This window comes from Tauraco erythrolophus, chromosome 6 (assembly GCF_009769465.1).
Source record: "Tauraco erythrolophus isolate bTauEry1 chromosome 6, bTauEry1.pri, whole genome shotgun sequence".
Taxonomy (NCBI): Eukaryota; Metazoa; Chordata; class Aves; order Musophagiformes; family Musophagidae; genus Tauraco; species Tauraco erythrolophus.
The window spans coordinates 5,174,473-5,198,991 of NC_141470.1; the positions used below are offsets into that span (position 1 = coordinate 5,174,473).

The following is a 24,519-nucleotide window of genomic DNA, read 5'->3' on the forward strand; positions in this document are numbered from 1 at the left end:
GGTTCTTTGTTCTCCAAACCTGACCTTAAGCTGCCTTCATATGCCTTTAAATGCTGAAACATCGAATTGCATCCTGCCTTCTACGAAATCACAGCAAGTTTCAAATGCCTTCTACTCGACTGCAAGCAGCAGTAGGGTGCAAGCAACTTAGGAAATTATGTCTCAGAGCAAAAAATGACCTGAAAACTCAGCAGCAACAGTTAAAAAATTCTTCACTAACGGATTCTATTGCTTTTATCGAGAAAACATACAAAATGAATGCTGTACTAACGAGCTGTATCTTCCCGTATTCGAATAAAAGCGTGATTTGGAATGGACCTTGAGCTGCCACAGAAACTGCAATGCTTCATCAAATCCAGTATTGTTTTACTGAGCAAGTCACAATTCTATTAGTTTTTGTTGCTATTGAGAATTGGGAAGATATGTTTAGCTAGGTAATGCATCTCATTATTCTTCACAAACTATATATGTGCTAAGGATTGAAATTTGAACACAAATCAAGAAAAAATGCATAACTAAGATTGTTACAGCAATACTGAATTCTGTTACGTTACAAACAGTAATCAAAGTTATTTAGGACAATGTAATGAATTAAATATTATAACCTCAGGTTTGTATTACCTGTCTTTTCATTGTTCAGATTTGCACTTTAAATGTTATGTTATCATAATTGTTTCTGTTACTGTTCTTGTCTCTACATACACGAAAAAGGATTAGATTGCCATCATCTGGAGTTGTGTACGTTCATTGAGTTTTTTCAAAACTCCATAATTTTAAACAGCAGCCCTTTACAGATACGAAAGAAAAATAGAAATAGCACAATTGAAATACACAGGTTTGCAACGCTGTAGAAAATTCCTCTACTACAAAATCACATTTTCTGCTCACTTCGTATATGCCAAAGAAAATTTGTAATCCAGTATGTTTTCTTATGTATTTTTTCCAAGCATGTCTACCAAGAATAAAAGTTCAAAAATTGGCCATTTTTTGAGTTAGCTTGACTTTAAAAAGTATTAATTTCCTTGCTTAAATTAAAAAAAAAAAGTTTTCTTCTGTTCAAGGAAGAAAAAACTTTGGAAACAGAAATGGGTGCTGTTCAGTAGACAGATAAATCAATAGTACTCAAAAGGAAAATACAGTAACTTGTATTCGGTAACAAATGCACTTAAATTCAATGCATCTGAAACACTTATCCAAGTTTCCAATGTCATGGCAATAAGCATTTGTGAAATTATTTATACACCGTAAACACCATAACCCAAAAAAGATACAGTTAAATACGGAACATTGTTTTTCCATATGCATCTGCCTTCTTTTACTAAGCAGTAGGTTTTGCCATCTCAATGACACCTCGCAAAACATGCAACTTAACAGTGAGTTTTTACAGGAAAACACAGGCTGTGTTAGGAGTAAACAGATCCATGCTGTGCATTTCCAGGTTTGGACACGGATATATTTTCTACGACAAGCTGGGATATCCTATAGCTAGGGTAGGTGGTTACATCCACGTTCTGGAGAGCTAGAAGAGGTCAAAGAGCAAAAAAGGGACAGAAAATGTTACAGATCAAGAATCCCACTTATATTTAAGGACAAATTTTAAATTATTCAACATGTAGGGTGAAAATCATCTAAGCTGTCAATACAGAAATCTTTCTGAAAATCATCGGAAGCTTTTCAACCAACTTATAAAAATGTCTCTGGCGACGATTCACAGAAAGTTGAAATTTCTTAATATATTAACTACTTTTTACAGTATTTCTGAGCAGTTTCTTTTTAGTATGTATGTTCTATAAGAAGTTTGGTGTATTTATTAGTCATATTTTTGTTTCCCTTTTACAATATTGGTTTGTTTTTAAATAGCCACAGGTATCTTGCTGCACTCTTCTAGATTTTTAACACTAAGCTTTGAAAAGCACACTTGGGAAAAAAATCATGCAAAAAAAGAGAAGGTCTGAGAGAAAAATCAAAATCACTGGAAGCCGAAATGCAATCTTAACTGTATAAATGATCATAAACACCTGATGCTAAGATTTGTGCACACAATAGTCAGAAATTGTAACGCTAAGCAGAAGGAACAAACTGTAATACGAACATAATTCATCTTACTTGGATTTTGCCTCTTGCAACAACGAAGGGTCATCTGTCGCCAAATACACTCTTTTTTTATCAACGTGCATTCTGCGAGCGAGAAGTTCAAACCTCTCTTCAACATGTACCATGTATTCTTCTATGGGATGAAACGCTGCCTCTGTTCCTACTTTGTCTGTCCTTCGGACGTGAACACTGGAAAAAGGTAGAAACTAGGAATTCAATTTAAAACTACAACACATACCTCAGCAACTGAAATCTTAACTTTAAACTCCATGCTTGTGCTTTTAGAATGCATAAAAAATTGAATCCCTACATAAAAAAAAGGAAGGATACAAAACTCATTGATGTCCATCAAGACACACTGACAACCTGAATTTAGCTGTCAGGCTGGTTTTGAAAGCAATATAATAATCTTGCAAGGAAGGCAAAGGGTAACCAAAAGAGAAGAATGAAGGAGATTTAATTAGATCACACAAGGTATTTTGCGCAGAAAGTTATCTGGTGTAGTTAGATCACGCCTGAGCAATGCAGTTCAAAAGCAAAATAGGAATATTTGCATCATGGATACACTGGGACACCGGCTACAACGCAGGGTTTGAATCAAGGCAGGTAAAAATGCCTCTTCCTCATCTGCTTGAAACCTAACAAGTCTTCAGATCTGCCAATGAGTGACCTACTGTCTTAATGGTCAAAAGCCAACTAACGTTTGGAGAGACCTACTGTGTACTCCTGCAAAAAGAAAGATTAAGGATTGAAGGACAATTCTGGCAAAGGAAGCGATATTTGCAGATTCTAGTACAACAGCAGCAAAATTTTTTACATTACATGACAGTAAAACCTGTCTTCCACAAGCTGCTCTTTATTGCCCATAAGGTGCTTTCCTTCCTTCTCCCCGCATCTCCTCGTACAGACCTTTCCAATTCACAGTTACCACTAACGAACAACAATAGTGAAAAGATCAGCAGGAAAGGGAAAAGCACATACCACGTTTAGGGGCAGCCAACAATAAAATTACTTGTGGATTGTGGGATGTAAAATGTAGGCTTAGCCTTTTTTCCTCAAATATAAAGAGGGCAGACTTAGATTAGATCTAAGGAAGAAATTTTTCACTCAGAGGGTGGTGAGGCACTGGCACAGGTTGCCCAGAGAAGTTGTGGCTGCCCCATCCCTGGAAGTGTTCAAGGCCAGGTTGGATGAGGCTTTGGGCAACCTGGTGTAGTGGAGGGTGTCCCTGTCCATGGCAGGGGGGTTGGAACTAGATGATCTTTGAGGTCCCTTCCAACCCAAACCATTCCATGATTCTATGATAAAGGCTATAGGCACTTGAAAAGAAGACGCAAACAGAAAAGTGTCTGTATTTACAGAAAAATAATTAAAATTTTCTTATTTAAAGAATACAAGCTGTAAGGCAGTTACATGAATGAAATTCTGTATGACATTACTAGATATGGAAGGACAAATTAAAAAACCTTCTATTGAGCCACTTTTTATGTATCTGTCCAACTACATGTAGGCAAGTATGCTGAAGAGGTACCTGTAATCAGCTTGTATTATGCACAGTTAAAAATAAAGAGCGTCATCTAGAAAGTTCCCTCTCTCCGCACAAAACGCTTGAGGCTTTTGGACAACCATCATAAAATGATTTGTCCAGAACAGGAATCATGATCACACATATTAAAACACAGACAGTTAAAAAGACAACTAAATACCCACCCGATGACTGGATGTTTGAAACCAAGTTTCCGTGTGGCTTCCTCTATTTCTTTTTCTAACCAGGGCTGTGGACGGATCAGGTATTTCACAAACTGTGAGACCCACCAGACTGCAGGATCCCCGTGCACACGGATGAGCCTGTCGGCCAGGTCCTCGGGGACAGCCAGCGGTAGGTACGGTGGCCGTGGGTGTAAGCTGTCAACAATGGGAAGTTCCACCACCTGAACGTCCTTATCATTGGCCTCACCTGTTTCAAAATACATACTAGGATGAGTCAAGCAGTTTTCTTATTAATAAGCTTTGCCATTGGCAAGTAACATCCCAAGCATATCACATAAAGTGTATCTTTAACCTCAAAAAGACTACATAACCCTTGCTCTACTTTTTCAAAATAGCATTAAAAAAATTAATAAAAAACATAGTTTTAGACTAGATTTATGTACGAACTGTATCTAACAATCCACTCCAGTAAAACAAAGTTGAAGGTCCTTGAATTCTTAGCAGCTGGTAGTTAATAAAATATAAAAAGTGTTCCTGTTTATATATTCATACCTTTTTATAAACAACTACATCATTACTGTGTGCTATGGCTTACTTGGACAGACATCTAAAATGCTTAAAATTCAGTTACTTGTTTAAAAAATAAACAAAGAAATATTTTAAGGCATAAGAAATTGTTAATAAAGTACCTACGCAGCCCTGCTGCTCTTTTGAACACATTTTATTGCAGCAAATCTCAGCATTTCAGACATCATTAGAGCCACTGAATTAGCTACTCTACTGACAGAAGGGGAGAAAGGGCAGAGACAAAATTCCTGCCTTGAAGAACTTCTACTATGAAGATAAGTAACAAATTAAACAGATCAAGGAAAACAGCCAAGAACTATATGAGCATGTGATTTACATACAGGTAAGAATTTCTCTTCTAAATACTAACTACAGCGGAATATACAGATGTTTTAGATGGGACTTTCATTCAAGGTTCAATAACCACGAAACATTTTTAAAGAGTTTTCACAAATTACACAAACATAAGTGTCTGCGTAACTGATAATTCAAAGCTCTCTTCATAAACTGAAATAAATTATAATACATGAAAACATAAACCAAAACATTACATTTTTGAAAGACGGAACATTTCAGGTAAGATTTCTGGTGCACTCATTGCCTCCAGAAGAATATTCTCCTTGTCTGCAGCGTTTGCTGATGAAGATGGCTAATTCTCTGTTTAGTGCTCAACAGTCAGGAACAAAAACTAGTTTCCATATAATCAAACCAAACTCACGTAACCGTTGACGACCAAGTAAACCTAACGGCTCAAAAAATCGATTCTGTGCAAGGGGAACGAGTCTTATTTCAAGGACAGTTAAAAATCCCTAAGGTTGGAACACTTCTGCATGCACCACAAATTATTTTAGTCCTAGAAATACGAAAATTGCATGATTAAGTCATACATTACCAGAATACTACATGAACACCAGTGAGCCTATGGAAACCAGTCAAAACCCAGCAGTAACTCTCTAAGATATGGTTATTTAAATAAGGAATGTTTGTTAGGATCAGGTACATTTTCAACTAACTTCCAATAGATTGGGAAAAATCTGACTTCACAGACGTATCCATACGTTAATATTTCATCACTGTGCTGTCTAACACCAACCACTGCAAAGAGATCTTTTAGAAGAATTTCCCACAGAATATGTGCTGCAAGCACGGATGACACTTTTTAATTCAAGAAGCCAATTCAGTGTTTTACCATCAATTATATCACACTTACAGGAGAAGATTTAGTAAAAGTTCATAAATTTAGTAAAAATACTGAGCATTTAAGTTTTCTTATAGTAAGATGGATAATATTTTATCAGGATGTCTCTAGAAAGCTGCAATGAAGAAAAGCAGCCTGAAGCCAGGGAAGTGCTAAATCTGGTGGTGCATGAAAATCTAAATCTAGCAGGTGCATGAAAAAGGTGAATTTTTGGTAAGTGTGGTATCACTGACAAGTTTTTAAACTTCATTCTATCATGGAAAAATGTGTAAAGACAACCATTTGGAGAGTCTTGTCACTGAGAAAGCTGATTGAGTGATCTGACCCACTATTTGGCATTTTGACCCTGAAAAGCGCCCAATATGTTGTTCCATACTATTCAAAGGACAAGAGTGTGCTTCCAAAAATTTCCACGGGCTGTCTTAAGGTTTTGAAGGAAACAATACTGGCCAGCAGTAACTAGGAAATCTCTCAGCATATAGCAAACTAGATTAAAACATACCGAAATCACAAGAATACCAAAGAAGATTGTGCAAAAAAAGCAGATTTCAGCTTTCCACTGCGTATGATACGTTGTTTGAATAGTAATGAAGTTGCAAACCAAGATCAGAAGCAAACAAAACTTATTCCATTAAGACAAAACAAAGAATTTGGTTGTGCAAAATTAACTACTGGGTCAAGTGTTAATGAGTGCACTTTGAGATACAGAAAACAACTTTCCTATTAGGTCAAGAGTTAACAAGTGCACTTTGAGATACGGAAAACTACTTTTTGAGAAGGAACTGAAATATCATACGGTTATTTCACAAAGATTAAGAGTTCCTTAATTTGTAAAACTACATAATACGAGACCCAACAAGGGAACTATTACCGAAAGTACAGGTAACAAATGGAAAGTCATAAAAGGAAATGTTCACAAATACAGATCAAAGAATGTGGTGGTGTTATAATTCGAAATTTTGAAATGTTTACAGAAGCCCCTCATGCTTCAGAACTTTTGCCAGTTTCTAACTGTTGACAAAATGATTCTGATACACACAGTGTCATGTTGAGACAATGCATGTAATTGTTTTTTTTTTTTTAAAAAATAAAATCAAATGATCAGTATGGTCATCACTATTTTGAAAAATGTTCTATTTTGTTAATAGTTTACATAAAATTAGAAGTGGGCAAGTGTACAAGTCTATTTAATCCAAACATGCAAACCTCTGGTAAAGCACAGCCATTTGACATCACCGATTAGAACATCTGTGTAATCGAACACACAGATGTGTGAAACTTTTGGACAACTTTCCAGTTTTTATTACCTTTATTATCATTCTGAACAACGAAGAAAAAACTTCCTATTAGTCTTCACTCACTTTAAAAAGCGTAAGACAGCAGATGCAGGAAAAGGAAAACTTACAGCAACTGTTTGCTTTTCTCCTGGATAAAAATATGAAGAGTAACTCTTTAGTAACCTGAAGGAGTAAATAAATATCTGCAACAGCCATATAGGCGAGTGACAGCTTTTTTATCCTATTGATCACTTTTTTTTTTTTTTTCAGTGTTCGTTGAAAGATTCCTAATAGGCAATGATCTGTTCTTATTTTCAACAGGCATAGTTTAAAAAACTTTCATGGAAATTTTGGATAGCAGGTTATTGTTTTAGTTTACCCAGAAAGAAGCTGCAATCAAAATCAACGACACAGCAGATAACCAAAACTTGGACTGATGGGAAAGCATATATATTACAAAAACATTAAGTTATATTCTTCATCGATATGAGTCGTAGCTGTTCGACTGAAGATAGTGAATGTGGGTTAAAAATACAAAATTATCTTTTTTCCACACATTTCGTGCGTTCTTAGCTATGTATTCTCTAAATTCTAAACCAGTTCCATTCTTCCCCTTCCCAGCTGTGTTTTGTTAAACAATAGATAAGCCATAAAAGGCAATAATTCACACTAAAGTAGTTCAAATCACAGTATCACCATTCCAATCAGGCCCAATTCCCTGCTCAGTGCAGGTCCCACTTTGATATTTGATCCGGAATCACGAGATTATTTAGGTGGGAAGACACCTCTTGAGTTGTTATAGGTCATTTACATTTCAGCAATACTTCAAGCTACTTCTTCCAATGTGATTGATTTTGCTTTCACAGTTGCCAAATTTTGCCTCTATAATTGTGTTTACAGCTTGTTTAACTTTCATATGATTCCAGGTGCTATTTCTCAGTTTGGATTAACCTAAATAACTGTCCTCTGAAGTTCTGCAACTTAATCCATTTTTCCTTCACTGATTTTTGTAACGGTCAAAGTACTGCAATTATTGGTAACACTCGCTCTTTTATCATAATAACATACTCTGGAGGAAAATCATGGTCTGTAAAGAAATTGATTTTTATTTAGATGACCCATGCCAGTTGCACCACCCAGTTCTAATTTATCACTATTTTTGGGATATGTTCATCACTAATAGATCAGTAATACATTTTCAATTTTCAGGAGTCCCACTGGTTTAATTTTTAAATACGGAAATGAGCTCTGTGTGTTACAAAAAGCATAACTTTGTTTCCCTGCAGTATCCCAACATGCCTGAATCGCTTCCTTTATAGCTCACAGGACTTACACATGTTATTTTTCATTATTTGCAATAATCTTACAGCCTACTTTCCAAATTTAATCTTTGTCCTTCTAATCTAAAGCCCATTTAGAAACTATCGCTATTTGTATCTTTCATATCAGCTTCTTTGAAGCCTGAAAAATGTTCGTTTGGCTCAAAGCAACGTTTGGAATTTTGTCATTTTACCTTACCTCACTTCCTGCTGAACGTTGGCTCAGACCTGCATTTGAATGGGCGTTTTTGTGAAGTGTTCATTGCTTTGCACAGCAAAACGCCAGCCTCCTTTCAAGCAACAGTCAATACTATTAGATAACGTTAACTGAAAACCTGTTTGAGCACTTTGTTCATTATTTCATTTCAAAGTACTCTTTCAAGAAGCTGTCCTTACAAGTATGCCAAGGAACACCGTGCTAAGGAAACTCCTGTTGTGTAAATGAGAACTGAATTTAACTTCAATTTGTGTTGCTAGAAACACAACTGAATAAACTCAATTAAGAGTTACTTACTAAAGTAACTAAAGTAACTGTTAAGACTTAAAAGACTTACTACCAATTTGAAACATCACCCCAATTGAGTGAACACCTGTAAATTCAATCACACAAGCTATGTCAGAGTTCTAGGAACGCTGTTAGATTATCCTGGGATATGGTGAAAGAGGCTGTGCTGAATTCTCCCAAGGCTCCTTCGTTATCCTGCTGGCTACTATCACGTCTGCAAAGACAGCAGGCTCCTGGTTCATCAGCTTCAATGATATCATAATGCTTTTCTTTGCAAAGCAGAGAAAAATGAAAAATGGAAACTATGCAAAGTTATGGTGTGTTTTGCTATTTATGAATTGTCAACTAGTTCAGAAGAAAGAAAAAGTATGCTTTTATCTGTCCTGTGCTGCAGACTTCAGCTCATCTTTTGAGCATTTTAAAACATTATTAGTCACCTAGTAAGGACTTTATGGCATAGTTGAACAATAAAATGGAATTAAAAGGAGATAAAGAATACTATTTTTCTTTTAAAGTAGTCAATGTAAAATATAACTTGTATATCTAAGGGTTTTTCTCTAAGATTTTGCTTTGTACATTTTTAATACAAAATTTTTTGAACTTGATTTCTGATTACTTTCTCACTAGTGTTCCACTTACTGATTTTTTTTAATCATCCTTCATCTAATCAAACGTTTTAAGGAAAGCCAGTATTGAACAAATTCAGCGCAATTCAGTCTTACAGAAACTGAAAATACAGTCTTTTGGGTTTTTTTCCAGGTTTTATATGCCATACGGGTAGTGCTGTCCCATTTGTCATCCCAAGAGGCTGATTCTTGACAGCTTCAGGAGGGAATAAACCAAAATGTTTATTCCAATTGAAACATGCCAACATGGTTTCTATTATTTTCCCCAACCTAGCACTCCCGAGGCTTTTTTCCTGCCTCTCTTGTACAACTCTTGCAACTACCCTCACGTAATCCCACGTCTCTTACCACTCTCTGTGCTGTTTTCCTGTTGGAAGGCAACATCTGTGGTCAATCACTGCTTCTCACCTGCTGGTGGGCAGGACTGAGAATGGACTTCAGCAGCTGTAAACACATACCTAGACTATCTATACTAAGTACTTCTAAGAGACCTTAACAAGACCTATTTCTTTCAGTCAAATTTGGCCAAAAATTTATCCAATATTCACAACTTGTACTAAGTTAGGATATAAAAAGGAGCAGATAGAAAGGTACAGCACGATGACAAAACTTTTGCTTTCACAAGAAACCTGGCAAAAATAATTCTCTGCCAAAGATACAGTTTTATCAGTTCCCCCTCAAAACAATAAAACTTCTATGGTAGTCTTATTTTTGCTCCAGGAAAAAAAAACTTCCAGAGCTCCTGAACTCCCAATGTGTCTTTAATGCCATTAACTCTGCAGAACTTTTTATGGTTTGAGTTTGCAATTTTCAGTTAGTCCTTTTGATTACTGTTGCCTGATTGGCTTTAATAAATTTAAAATTAATTTTGTGTACCCACAGTATCCTCTTTCTTGAATTATACATATAAACTTATTAGATAATTTATATTTTAAGCTTATAGTTCAATGAATACTTAAAGCTGGCACTACCACCACATGAAGAGCTTTACCATTTTTTTCCCCGTCTGTTTCAGCATGTTGCAATGATAACATTAGGATCTAATAATTAAAAATATTTATGTGCAATGTAACTATTTTAAAGAAAAATAATCAAAAAATGTAATGATAAATACATCTTCACAAGTTCTTTATATTTCGGCTCTTATTACTAGGAAGTCATACATGCTTCTTATATCAATTCCTACCTAAATTATTCATAAATAGTTTGGCCATAGATATGAAGGAAAAATGAACTACGAGAAAGTTACAATTGCAGGCAAGGTATCATTTTAAAATTAAAATGAATGTGCATACAACCATCTCTTATCAAGATTTTTCTTCTCTAGAACGACAGCATGAAAGTCAGTGAAACAAAGGAAAAGGAAAAACTGGGCCACAGGGCAAAAAAACTGCTGTATTTGCGAAAGCTTGAGATAGAATTCTCAATCTTTTAACATATTTAAGCTAGAAAAACTGAAAAATAGGAATAGAATAGGAATACCATGTCAAAAGCAAAGAACACTTCTCGCCAGGGATGACAAGGAATGAGATGACCCCTAATTCTCCACACGGGTGAGAACATGCCTTAATCCTCTTTTGCCATCAGACCAACATCAGCTTGCCTTTTAAAATTCACCCTACTTCCCAAATTCCAAAAACATGCTAATTTCCTGTGAAACAGACAAGCTTAGCTTTTATTCCTAGTTAGGAGAAGACTGGACCAACAATATTTTAAAAATATATATATATTCTCAGCTCATATTAAGCCTCTTGATTCTTTGTAGAAGGGATTACTAACCAAGTCATTTTGTTGAAGATAGACCTCAGAAATCTCAAAATTTCATGTTGCTAACACAACTAAAATAAAAGTGTCAAGGAGAGGCAATTTAATTAAAAAAAAAAAGATAGATAAATGCACAGATTTAAACAATTTTGTCATGAAGCACAAGTTATTAAATTATTATCCATGCAGGTCTGGAAAGTACATGAAAGTAATTCTTTAAGATGATGGAATTTTCTTACTTTTTGGCCTATTTCTGTAATTTACACTGATATCTTGTTACAAGTATTTACCTGCATGAATATTTTTGATACATAATTTAAACACTTTTATTAAAATCCCACACATGGCATGGTAAGTACACTATGTAGGAGAAACATTTAGTTTATGAGAAATGGAAATGTATAAATATCAAGGCATTTTTACACACTTATTTTGAAAATCTCAAAAATCCCACGCTGATTTCAGAAGTTGTAGAGGGAAAAAAAAATTAAAGGTATGGTTTTGCAGACAAGCTGTTTTTAATTGCAGTTCAGAATTTCAGACTTATTTATCCCTGTAAAAGTACAAGGAGTAAAAAAAATTAAAAAAAAATAAAAATCTCTATAAATTTAGAAAGACGTAAAAAACATACAGAAGTCTTCAGCAAGACAGAACGCATTTCAAATTTTCTGGCAATTAAGTAACCAGTGAAGATTCCTACTGAAACCACATTGAAGCTAGTAAAAGAGAATGATTTTTCAGTATCATTCTTCCTCAGCCACTGCAGAATATTAGAATTTAACAGTTTATTGTGTGTGAGGCTCGCCAGCAGGCGAACTATAGAAAGATTGTCTTTCACAGCTGAATGTCTGCCATCTCTAGAACATCAAAAGTCAAATTAGTGGCATTCATTAATTTTAAAATAATTTTATCACATCAAAATATTCACATGTTCAGCCTTCAAACTATTCATCTGATCTAGAAACTAATTGGAAAAAGAAACAACAAACAACTGTAGGGAGCTAAAAGGAAACATGGTTTCTATTTTCATCATCAACAATCCATAGGAAATCATGGAAATCTGTTAAAAAATCATTAAAATAAGACACGTGTCTTTTTAAGCCACGTGTGCATAAGTGCTCCAGAACGCTGGTCCACAGCCTACTACGCTAAACATGCATTGAGAGCAGCCCTGAGGAGAAGGACTTGTGGTGCTGGTGGATGAGAAGCTCAACATGAGCCGGCACCGTGCGCTGGCAGCCCAGAAAGCCAACTGTGTCCTGGGCTGCATCCAGAGCAGCATGGGCAGCAGGGCGAGGGAGGGGATTCTGCCCCTCTGCTCTGCTCTCCTGAGATCCCACCTGGAATACTGTGTTCAGCTCTGGGGTCCCCAACACAAGAAGGACATGGAGCTGTTGGAGCAAGTCCAGAGGAGGCCACAAAGATGATTCCAAGGGCTGAAGCACCTCTGCTATGGAGACAGGCTGAGAGAGTTGGGACTATTCAGCCTGGAGAAGAGAAGGCTCCGGGGTGATCTTATAGCAGCCTTCCAGTACCTAAAGGGGCTACAGGAAAGCTGGAGAGGGACTTTTTACAAGGATATATGGTGACAGGACAAGGGGCAATGGCTTTAAACTGAAAGAGGGCAGATTTCCATTAGATCCAAGAAAAAAATTCTTCACTGTGAGGATGGTGAGGCACTGGAACAGGTTGCCCAGAGAAGTCATGGCTGCCCCATCCCTGGAAGTGTTTAAGGCCAGGTTGGATGAGGCTTTGAGCAACCTGTTGTAGTGGAGGGTGTCCCTGACCATGGCAGGGGGGTTGGAACTAGATGATCTTTGAGGTCCCTTCCAACCCAAACCATTCCATGATTCTGTGAGTCTATGCACGGCTCAAAAAACTGTCTGCAACTGAATTCTGGGATCACATAGAGCAGTCTGCCCAGAACCATGCGCAGATGGCAGCTTCAGTTGCTAACTTTGCCAAACACAAATAAAACTTCAGATGATGTTTTCAACATTAGTTTTCCATTTCTACTTACTTTTAGAAAACATTCAATCGTTTCAAAGAATTGGATATTTTGAAAAAATTCTCATTCACAAAAAAATGCTGAGTTTTCAAAGAAGAGTATTGTAGCATCTTGAAGCTTTGAAGAATAGATGTGATTTCAATGTGCAAAGGTTGTTTCACTGCAGACACACAAGTACATTTACACACCAATCTATAAATTGGATTTTGTAAATGAGAAAAAGTTCATTTTCGATCTCTAAGACTTTAATAGTTAAATTCTTTAAGATTGCATATGCACTGGGTATGCAGGGTCCTATTGAGAAGCTTGAAGATTTTTATACTTTCTGACTATCAACTACATGGAGAAGGACGGAAGATTCACCTGCATGTATGAGGATTCAATCATGTAACCAAAACAGGAGGATCTGACCATTTGTAGACATTTCTCCTTGACACAGCTTACCCTTTACTTGCCCGCTGTTCTTGTAATTTCACCTTCTAAAGCAGCTGGTTCTGGACAGTGCCGGTTCATTAGGATAAAGGACCAGGTTAATATTAGTCATAATCAACACTTCCCACACTAAGTTTGTCCAGATCACACAGTGTATAGGTCAGGAGGACATCTTCAAACTTCTGCTCAAAGCAGGCTCAGTCATGAGACAGGAAAAGGTTGCTCAGGTCTTCAGCCAGACCTTGAAAGCCTCTAAAGATGCAGACTGCACACCCTCCTTAGAGAATCTGTTTGGCTATATTCATGAGGAAAAGGTTTTGCTTTTAATCAGCATTGTTCTTGGTGTGGTACCTACAATGAGGACTTGGAAATGGTCTTTACTGGTCACAGAAGACAAAAGGCTGGCTTACTGAACTAGAGATGTGGGCTTGCTTTGGAAAGGTGAGTACTGTTTCTGCATTTTATATGAAACCATAGTCACCTGCAACATTTTACCCTGCCCTGCCTTCCTCTGAATTCCCCAAGGTTATCATATCTGAACCTTCTAAGAAGCTACAAACAGTTAATTGGAGGAATATTCTGAAGTAGAAAAATACGTGTAAGACCTTTTCCACAGAGACAACAGTGGAAACTCTGAGATGTGGTTGACACTTACACACACACCATGTGTTGGATCAAGGAAATTTCTGTGAAGTTTGATTCTTGTTATGACTGGACTCGAATAGCCCCTGGGCCGAATCGTCCACTGCACAGGCAAATTCTCCTTCCTCTACATATCCTCCAGGGCACACTTCCTCACTAAACTGCTAATCAGCCAGGTAACAAAGATCTTCAAGTACTATTGGATCCAACATGAATAAGAAATGTTACTGATTCTCTGGAAAAAAAAGAACACAAATGCAACAAACAAAACAACACACTGCTCTCAAAAAACCAACAAACCCTACCATATGACACAGCTCCCAAGAATTTTCAGTAGGAAGTAAAATAACTCTAAAGCAATCATTCCAAGCAGTACCACTGCTGAAGATACAGACAGTGCCACTGGATGTAACTGGAAATCCTTGCAAGGTGTCAGTTCTGCCTATCACAGGCTCGAGGACTCAAATACTTCAGGAAACTGTGAGAGGCACGGTCACTATGGAATGACAACTGAAACCTGTGACACTTGTCAGAACAGACAATTATTCCCTGTCTGAAAGTACCTATGGGACTGGCCACATGTTCCACCATTTCAAAGACAGAAAGACAGAAGTAGTGAAGGAATGAACATCTACATATTTTTTTCCCTCAGAAATGATGTTAATTTTCAAGCCCAGTGACTAGTTCAGAGTACCCCTGAATCACAGTGTAACCCTGCACCTGCCAGAAATGAAGGAAGAGGAATATTTCTTGTGACTCCAGGGTACAGTCTCTGGTGATTTAGAGATTTGGCCATTCTTCCCTGCATCTAACTTCACACACCATCCAAAATCCATGTATGGGGTAGCCAACAGAAGAGGAAGAACGAAGACAATGGAGGGGAAATCGGATTCCGTCACTCAGAATTGAAAAGCTCTGCCTGCTAATCCAAACAGACAAATTATATATTTATATTTATAATCCAAACGAAAGACTGTATATTTATATTTACAATCCAAATGGACAAACTGTTCATTGTCTCTGTGGCACTGGGATAGTAACGCTCTGCAGAAGCCATGTGGTTCCAATGGGAAAACTGTACACTAAAACAACATCTCACCAGTGCACTGGCTCTTACTGATGAGCACAGTCTGCACAATCGTCTGTTGAAAATCCCTACAAATTTTTTTAACGTCCCAATGAAACCCAAGTCACAACTGTTGCTGCTAAATAGATCCTTCAGGACGTACTGGAAAGAAATTCTTGAATCTGTTTGCACCACTCACATAAATAATAAAAAGTACCAGTCCTTCTTACGTGTCCTTAAATGGAGAGTTACTGAGCCAAAACTCCTTTCTGGGATAAGATCAATGTGCCACATGCTAATAATCAAAATTTGCATCAGTGCTGATAAATAAAACAGCTATAGCCTGAAAAGTGGCGCAGCATCTCCCTCACTGTTTCCCACTCTAAATTGTTTTTGTCCATAGCCTAGCCCATTCTCTACCCATTGTTAGCTTATCTACTCATCCCATAATTACTATGTGGACTATCGCTGCCAATAATACAAAATATTATTAAAATTAACATTCCACCTATGTCTAACTCAATTTTTTTTTGGTTTTGTTTTTTTTTTTCCAAAAATCATAGAATGGTTTGGGTTGGAAGGGACCTCAAAGATCATCTAGTTCCAACCCCCCTGCCATGGGCAGGGACACCCTTCACTACACCAGGTTGCCCAAAGCCTCATCCAACCTGGCCTTGAACACTTCCAGGGATGGGGCATCTACAACTTCTCTGGGAAACCTGTTCCAGTGCCTCACCACCCGCAATGTAAAGAATTTCTTTCTTATATCTAACCTAAATCTCCCCTCTTTCAGTTTAGATCCATTGCCCCTTGTCCTATCACTACACACCCTTGTAAACAGTCCCTCTCCAGCTTTCCTGTAGGCCCCCTTCAGGTACTGGAAGGCTGCAATAAGATCACCCCGGAGTCTTCTTTTCTCCAGGCTGAACAGTCCCAACTCTCTCGGCCTGTCTTCATAGCAGAGGTGCTCCAGCCCTTGGATCATCTTCGTGGCCTCCTCTGGACTCGTTTCAGTAGCTCCATGTCCTTCTTGTGTTGAGGACTCCAGGATACGGTTGGCTTTCTGGGCTGCCAGCGCACATTGTCGGCTCATGTCGAGCTTCTCATCCACCAGCACTCCCAAGTCCTTTTCCTTAGGGCTGCTCTCAATCCGTTCTCCACCCAGCCTGTACTTGTGCTTGGGATTGCCCCGACCCACGTGCAGGACCTTGCACTTGGCCTTGTTGAACTTCATGAGGTTCTCACAGGCCCATCTCTCCAGCCTGTCAAGGTCCCTCTGGATGGCATCCCTTCCCCCTCCAGCGTGTCCACAACACCACACAACTTGGTGTCTTCTGCAAACTTGCTGAGGGTGCACTCAATCCTACTGTCCATAAAAGTGTAACTTCCCGACGAGGATGGGATTCGAACCCACGCGTGCAGAGCACAATGGATTAGCAGTCCATCGCCTTAACCACTCGGCCACCTCATCACTTTTATCTCCTTTTATCAAGGAAGACATCCCACTAAACTTACCTAGTCTTGGGTAAGAACAGTCAGTTTTATTCTTTTTTGATCAACTGTCTTCCCTGCGTTTCTTAGAGCATTTAAAACTCCCACTGTAATACCAGTTACGGACTTAGAAAAAATAAGTATGCCTAACAAAAGTGGGAGAGTCAATAAAATCCATGTTTTACAAAGCTGACAATTGTTCACATCAAAATTATCTGTGCAGAAATTTAACTTAAAAAAAATTCTTCCTAGCATTCATCATAAATTGAGAGCAAAAAGCGTATTGCCATCCATTTCCAGTTGTGCTGTATACCTGAAAAATGTTAATTCCATTAAAATGAATGCTGTTTGCTTCCAGACAAGCCATCTGATCCTCCAAGCATGAACGCCTCCCTAGCAATCCTAGCAAAATTGTTCAGCCTACTATAAGAATGGATCAACTTGCTGATCTACAAATAAAAAAGCATTTAACATTGCCACTGTTTTTACAACCTAAATTTTGAGTCAGTTCAGTTGACATTAAAAATTACTTCAATTATTTTCATTATTTTGTTGGGGTGCGAATGACTATTGGACACCATTTTCTTTGCATTTCTTTGGCTTTATATTTGAAACATGCTTAATTGTTTTAAAATTTACCAACAACAGCCTCTACTTAATACTCTCTTCCCAGAAAAATTAGATTCAGATCTGGCACATAATGCAGTGGCAGACTGCTAAAGGATTATAATTCAAGGCTCAAATGAAAAAACTTTATACTAAAAAAATCTCTGCCAAAGCAGAGATATCTTAATAAGGATTTTTTTTTTTCAATGGAATGAAAAAATAAGACTTAAAAGATGCTTATGTATACAATTGCAGTCATAGCTGTTACGCTCCACATAACTTTATAGAAAGAGGTATCAAGAGAGTTCTACGGTAATGAAGCTGAAAAAAACAAGGAGAAATTATTTGAGCCATGAGGTCCTACCTGACCAGTGTCCAGTGGTGGCACCTGACCTGTCAGTACACGTCTCGCTCACAGGCCTAAACACAGTCTCCCAGCCACCGGTAGCGTAGCGCCAGTTCTGAGACTCCAGGATGAGCGTCCGCCGAGTGCCGTACGCGATCATGAAGCAGTAGACGACATGATGGAGTTGGCAACCATAGCCACAGCCTTTGTTGATATTGCACACCAGTTTCTTAGCTTTGCTGCAGTCCTTCGGGTTCTGTAAGCACGGATGAAAAAGTGAAGCTGAAGAGAAGCCATACACAAAGGCAAACTTTTTTCTGAAAAACTCATATCATAAATCACACAAGCCATCTTGCTGTAATACACCTCCTATTAAAATGGAAGAGCAAGCTTCAGCTCCATGCAAATTTTATGTGAATTCTTCTCTGTGAACATGAAGAGTTACTGAATGCACTTCACTACCCTAATGTAAAATAGACCTTCAAGGCTTTAAATTACTTTCTCATTTGTAAATCTGTCAGAATAAGCTAACATTTGGACTCAAGAGTTCACGTTTCATCAACACGATTCTCAGTGCTGGAATGCTTTTTCCAAGTTTGTTAGTTCTCTTTCAAGCAGCATGCATGTCATCCAACGAAAGAAAACGTCCACCTGTCTACAGGACACAGAATAAAACAAACGCTTATTAACGGGCTGCTTCCCAGCCTAACTGACCACACAGAATATAAAACACATCTCTGAGCACTGATAAAAGACACTATTTTAATCTGCATGCACTCTCAATAAAATAATATATTACACTTCCACGATCCGAGAAACAACAACAAAAGAGGCAAACGTCTACCTGTTGTGAATGCTACGTTTAAAAGTAGAAAGTAATAAACATTTTTAGGTGTGGACAACACAACATAATCTACAGAAGTTTTTATTTCTGTAAAATATAGTACTTAGTTGTATATATCCATCCTTGCATGTCTCTAGACATACTTCTGCATTCTAAGAAGTTTTTTTTATAAAATCTCTAGGATGAAAAGTTAGTTTTCAGTTAAGCTGTGAGAATACTGATATTTGAGCATCAATATAAATTCTGTTCCTCTCATATGTAAACAACTTTAAAAAAAAAATTTCTGTCAATTTGCAATAAATCAGGTCTTTCCAAAAACCAACAAGCACCTTCTGGAGAACTGAGATCTCTCCATCAAGTGATCTGAAAGATAATATGAATATTCTGAGTCCTGAAATACTTAATAAAAACTTTTAATTTGTGCATTCAGTTGTGTAAAGAAGGGGAGAACAGTTCAGATCTGGAATGAAAAAAATAAAAAAAAAAACACAACAAACTTCACAACTAGTGTTACTTCAGAATTTGTTTGGTTTTGGTTTTTTTTCATTTTAAGGAAAAAATAGCTGATTGAAAACCTAGCAAGCTATGAAAAACAATAATTTAAATAAAATCTCCATTCCCAAGTTTGTTCCTCAGACCAGTACTCTTGCTATCACAAATCTAACAGATAACTTGAGAATAAATCTAACAGATATCTTTGAGACGACAATAAATCTACTTCCCACAGTGTTTTAGGAGAGGAAGTATTGTGTGCAAGTCTACAAAGAAAGAATCCCGTGAAAACATCTCTCCTGCCTAAGTCTACGGACACATTTACACCACGCAACGAGGAGCAGGGACAGCAGGTGCAAGTAGAAAAAATTTCTGCTATTAACTGTTACTGTGTAGAAAAGACTTCAGCTCAAATCCCAAAGACAAAAGTGTACATTGTTATGGCGTTATTTCTTTAACTGAACTATTAGGCTAATTAAAAAAAAAAAATAAGCAGCTTGTTTCTGTTATTTAGAGAATCGGCAGAAGCAGACATAAGTGTTCAGTTGTAAAAGCTGAAAAATTGTATTTTGTGTTTCTTTATCTGTTTTACTTCTATTTTTGAAAGATGTGTCTAGATGTTTTAACTGCTACTTAATAATTCATACTTTATACAGAGCATCTCAGAAGAGTTTTAATACCACTGTGTGACATATTATAACTAGATTGTTAAAAAGAACTATTATGGCCAAAACTGAAGCATTAGCAAAATGTATTTATCAAAAAGTAGGACATACAAGTCTGTCACAAGGTATCAATTGGCTTAGACAGAATTTCATTTGATTTATTTTTCAAGTGAATTAATGATTTTGCAATATACTTTTGTTGAGACATTTTAAAAAAATCTTGATTTTAAAGAAAGCATGCAAAAGGAACAACAGGTATCTTAGACATAATAACATACTTTATGTCCCTGTTGACAAGACTGTCTTCCTGGTTTTTTCCACAGAGCAAAAATTCTTATTGAAACTAACTTTTTTGTAACTATTTTGAAAGGATAATCTCTGAGAATATTTAGCAAATACCATAGATAATGTTTTCTACACTTTCTATTACCTTAAAATGCCTGTGTCCTCTTGAAAAGGAAAGCAATTAATTGATGACGTATAGGAAGTCACGTAAACATTAATAAGGAAGGCCCTTCTAACTTTCTTGCATGCAAATGCAAGTTTTATATAATTGCTTAGTAACAATATTATGGAAATCAAGTAGGAATCACATAAAGAAACATATTTTGATACCGTGGCTGCTTACCAATGTTAATATAATGCACTTACTTGGGTTTTTACATTACTTGGAGACTTAAGTAGAAAGTATGTATATAAATATTAGTTTGTGACTTAAGTAGAAAGTAAGTTAATTTCTTTATGACTGTGGTTTTTTCAAATTGCTATACTCAAATTTTAAGACAAGGCAGTATTTGATCTTAAATTATTTATTGAGAACTTAAAAGAAAAAAAAAACAAACTAGAGCTACTCGGATATATCACAGTTTCAACTGGGATTTCTTGAAAAAAGTGGAATTAATAATCATCAAGAAGAAAAACTACAGTCACGTTGTGCACATCAGAATAGTTTGTGTGTTCATAAGCCAAAAGTGGCCAACTCAAGCAACCTACAAAGGTGTTGAGTTGATAAAGGATGACAACAGTCAATCTCAAACCCAGTGAAGACTGACAGAAGATTTTTCCTCCTGGAACAAAGTCACAGAACAGGATTTTAAATCTCTGATTTAAATGAGCAGTGCACTCTGTTCTCATCCCTACCTACGCTGCTCATCGCAGACTCATATCCAATTGAGTTGTCTACATCATCGAGAGGGATGGAAGGGACCTCTGGGATTGCCAAGCCCTGTAACGTAACAGCTGTACAACTGCACTAAAAACCAACCAACCAACCAACCCCACAGAAAAACACAAACAAACAAAAATACCAACCAGCCAAGCACACAAAACATACTTCAATATGTAGACGACTAGATTATCAAACCATGCCAGAGTTTACACCTTTTATTTTTGAACGAACACTGCAACTGAAAATTGTAACAGATTTCCAGAACTGTAAAATGGTTAAAATGACGTATTTCTGTGGAAGGGAATGCTACATGTCACCTAAAATATAAGTGTATTTTTATTAACCGGCAAAATGGATTTGATGGTGTTTCATCACCAATAACATAGGTATACGCTGCTGCTGTCAGAAAATTCAGGGTTTCCACTAAACTGATACAGTTCACCTCTGTCCTAAATAAAAATCCCATTACTTCCCACCTGTAAGCACCAGCAGATTCCAGCTCGTCCTTCCCTTAAGAAGTTCTACAGTCCTTTAGGCTGCAAATGACCTCCCCTACCTGGGTTACAAGGAAAGTAGTGTGCCCAGAATGTATCTCCTTAATTCTTCCTAGTACCTGCCAATGTTTGTAAGGAACTCTGCAAGCCACATGAGCATGGCCGAGTTACAGAGGTCTGACTGACATCTCCTTCACTGTTACATTGCAAACTAACAAAGCTGCATTAGCAATAAAAAAAATAATGTTTAGTCTTGGATTTAATCAACACTCATCGGTTTGCCTGTCTGAAGGAATATCCTTGAATGGTTTCTTTTGAATAACTGACTTGGTAGCTACTTTATCTTCATAAGACTTATTTAAAATGGTTCTCCTGCATCCATTTAAAACCTATTTTAATTGAGACATGCCAAACAGGAACCATCAGCCTTTAAATAAAATTATTGAAAAATTACTTTTAGTAGCTATGGTTCACCAAAGGAATGCTGTCACTATAAGTCTTCACAAGAAGATGAAGGAAACTGAAATAGATTCTGTGCTATTATGACTGACCGCCCCAAATATGTAAAGCCTTGTAAAATTCAGCCTTAAGTTTAATTCTGCAAAAGCAGCACAACACAAGCCTTGTATTGAAATACATCATCTTAGGAAGAGATTAGTCTGTCATTCCCTACTCAAGTTCTCCCGGGTACTCAAGATTTTGTAGACCTCTACATACCACACCCCCTTCTCGGTTCTCTCAGTAGGCTGAAATCTTCATCTATTTAGTCTTTCCTCTCAGAGATACCAGCTTCATGTATTTGATCATCCACATTACTTTCCTCTCCCAGTTTTCCAGTTTCATTGCAGCCCTTCTGATACGAAAAGACCAGAGCTGCAGTTTATCCTTGATGCACGTGCATTGTTGAAATACTGTTGAGCACTGCAACAACATTTTCACAGAATTATAGAATCGTAGAATGGTTAGGGTTGGAAGGGACCTTAATTATCTGTGGTAACTCCAAGATCTTGTTACTCAATGGCATTAGTCAACTGTATATCTATATGTGCATTAAAGGCTGTCTTCCCTCATGTACATAACTCAAAACTCAGTGCAGATGACTGTAATCTGCAATTTTAATATTCAGTCGTGGGAAGTATTAAAAAAAGTATTGTGGAAAAAATTTTGAGGGGAAATTATAGTTATAAGGGGCTATAAGTGGGAAACACCCATTACTGAGTGGGTTTGTCCTCTAAACAAACAGCAATATTTTCATTTGAACTATCAGCAAGAATAGTGAGAAAAGACCATATCTCTATTCCCATAATTCTACATATTAAACAAAAGAATCAATAGGTATAATGCTCTCTAGCGCATTATTTGTATCGTGAGTTCATTTTTGTTTCTTATTCCTTACTGGGTGACTGAGTGCTCTTGAGTAAAATGAAAACACACTCCACTAATTCCATAACCTGCTGCAAGACGATGAACCACCACAGTATTTGCTTGATGTAATATGTGGCACCAAAATCACAGTTTGGGGTGTTTTGACATTCAGATTACAAGCATACAACAACAGCAACAAAATTAAAATAAAATGAAAACTGTCAGAAACATGATTATTTGAAACATACATAGGCAAAATCTATAGTAGTAAATCAAATGTGCCTGAGTCTTATTCTAGCTGGCACAGAAAAGATTACACCCATGCTATTAAACTGTCTAAACCTCTTACAACAGGGCAATCTTATTTTAGTATAAGAGAAATTATTGTGGTGTTTGGAAATTTAAAGAAGTTTGGAGAAAGGTACTCTCATCCAATGAGTCAAGACAGATTAGAGTGCTGGCAAGCAGACGGCTGCAAATTACAAAGTAACCTCATAAACACAGCATGATCTCATTAGCAAAGGTGTTCTTTTTTGTATTTTCAATAAACATTTCATTCCTTAATGCTACATGGTCTGCTGGAGGAGATCATCCCACCCAAACTGTGTGGAAAATTCTGGTTTTTGAGAGAACGATGTCAAGGAAAGATGTTTCTCATCCTAGTTATCACAAACACAATTCACACCATCTTCTATTCCCCTTTCTTTGTGATGCCACTTGTAACGGTTCCTTTTCACACCAGCTCCCCTCAATACTTGAGGAGGGAAAAAACAAAATAAAACTCCAAAGTTTCTTCCAGCTTGTCCTAGTGTCAGCTGGGATAGAGTTAATTTTCTATTTAGCTAGAATATCACTGTGTTTTGGATTTAGTATGGGATTTACTTTGAAAAGAATGTTGACAACGTACTGATGGTTTTAGTTGTTGCTAAGAAATCAAGGGCTTTTCAGCTTCCCATGATTTGCCAGGGTGCAGGTGCACAAGAAGTTGGGAGGGAGCACAGCCAGAGCAACGGGCCCAAATTGGCCAACGAGATATTCCATGTCATGCAGCGTCGTGCTCAGTATACAGATGAGGGTTGGCCAGGCAGCGGGCTCGTTCTCCCTTCTGGAATTGCTGTTTCGGGATCTCTCTCCTCCAGGATCACTAGCTATGGATGGACTGGGCATTGGTCAGCAGGTGGCGGGCAACTGCATTGTGCAGCACTCATTTGTACATTTTTATTATTATTGTCATTTCATTTCATGTCAATAATTATATTTTTCTTATCTCAAGCCACGATCCTCCTTACTTTCACCCCTCCAATTCTCTCCCCTGTCCCCGGGAAGCAGGAGGACGGTGAGCAAGTGGCTGCGTGGGGTTCGGTTGGCTGCCAGGGTAAAACCCCAACACACCTGCTGCAGGAAAACTTCCTTCCTTCTCCAGCCAGAAATATTATGTCTTTGATTCGAGAGACAGGGAGCCTGATCTGCCTCTCATGTTAACTCCTCCAGCTTGCACCTACCCTGCTACAACACACCAGCTTCAGCCTGAGTGAAACATCTCAACCTGCAGATGGACAAACCACATGGTGGTCCTCAATCCACCCTACAGAAATTCTAGAGGAAACCTCAGATGGATACCAGCTGTGATCACCCTTTATTAAAGTGGTTATTATCCTAATACCGTTCTGCCAGGTACTGAATTTACGAAATAACTTTAAGAAGATGAGCCAAGACATTCAAAAGTCAAATAATTTTTACATTTTCATACGCGACAGAAACTATTTAGACTCGTTCTAAACCTTCACAAAAGTCAGAAAAATTGGCTTCCTCTCTGCTTTCCCTTTAATTCTTTTGTTTC

At 37.4% G+C, this 24,519-nt stretch overlaps 1 protein-coding gene and 1 non-coding gene across 3 annotated transcripts in view; both read right to left on the reverse strand.

The window, feature by feature from the left end:
* Positions 1–24,519, reverse strand: part of FUT8 (fucosyltransferase 8) — a 58,318-nt gene that overhangs the window by 9,457 nt on the left and 24,342 nt on the right. For both annotated transcript variants that reach the window (XM_086613504.1, XM_086613503.1), the window contains 3 exons: positions 17,670–17,907; positions 3,805–4,051; positions 2,107–2,283 (listed from right to left, as the gene is read on the reverse strand). In XM_086613504.1, the coding sequence (XP_086469630.1) occupies positions 2,107–2,283; positions 3,805–4,051; positions 17,670–17,907 (662 nt within the window). The remainder of the gene's footprint in view (positions 1–2,106; positions 2,284–3,804; positions 4,052–17,669; positions 17,908–24,519) is intronic.
* On the reverse strand, positions 16,598–16,679 carry TRNAS-GCU (transfer RNA serine (anticodon GCU)). The gene has a single exon. It is a non-coding gene; the product is annotated as a tRNA-Ser (tRNA).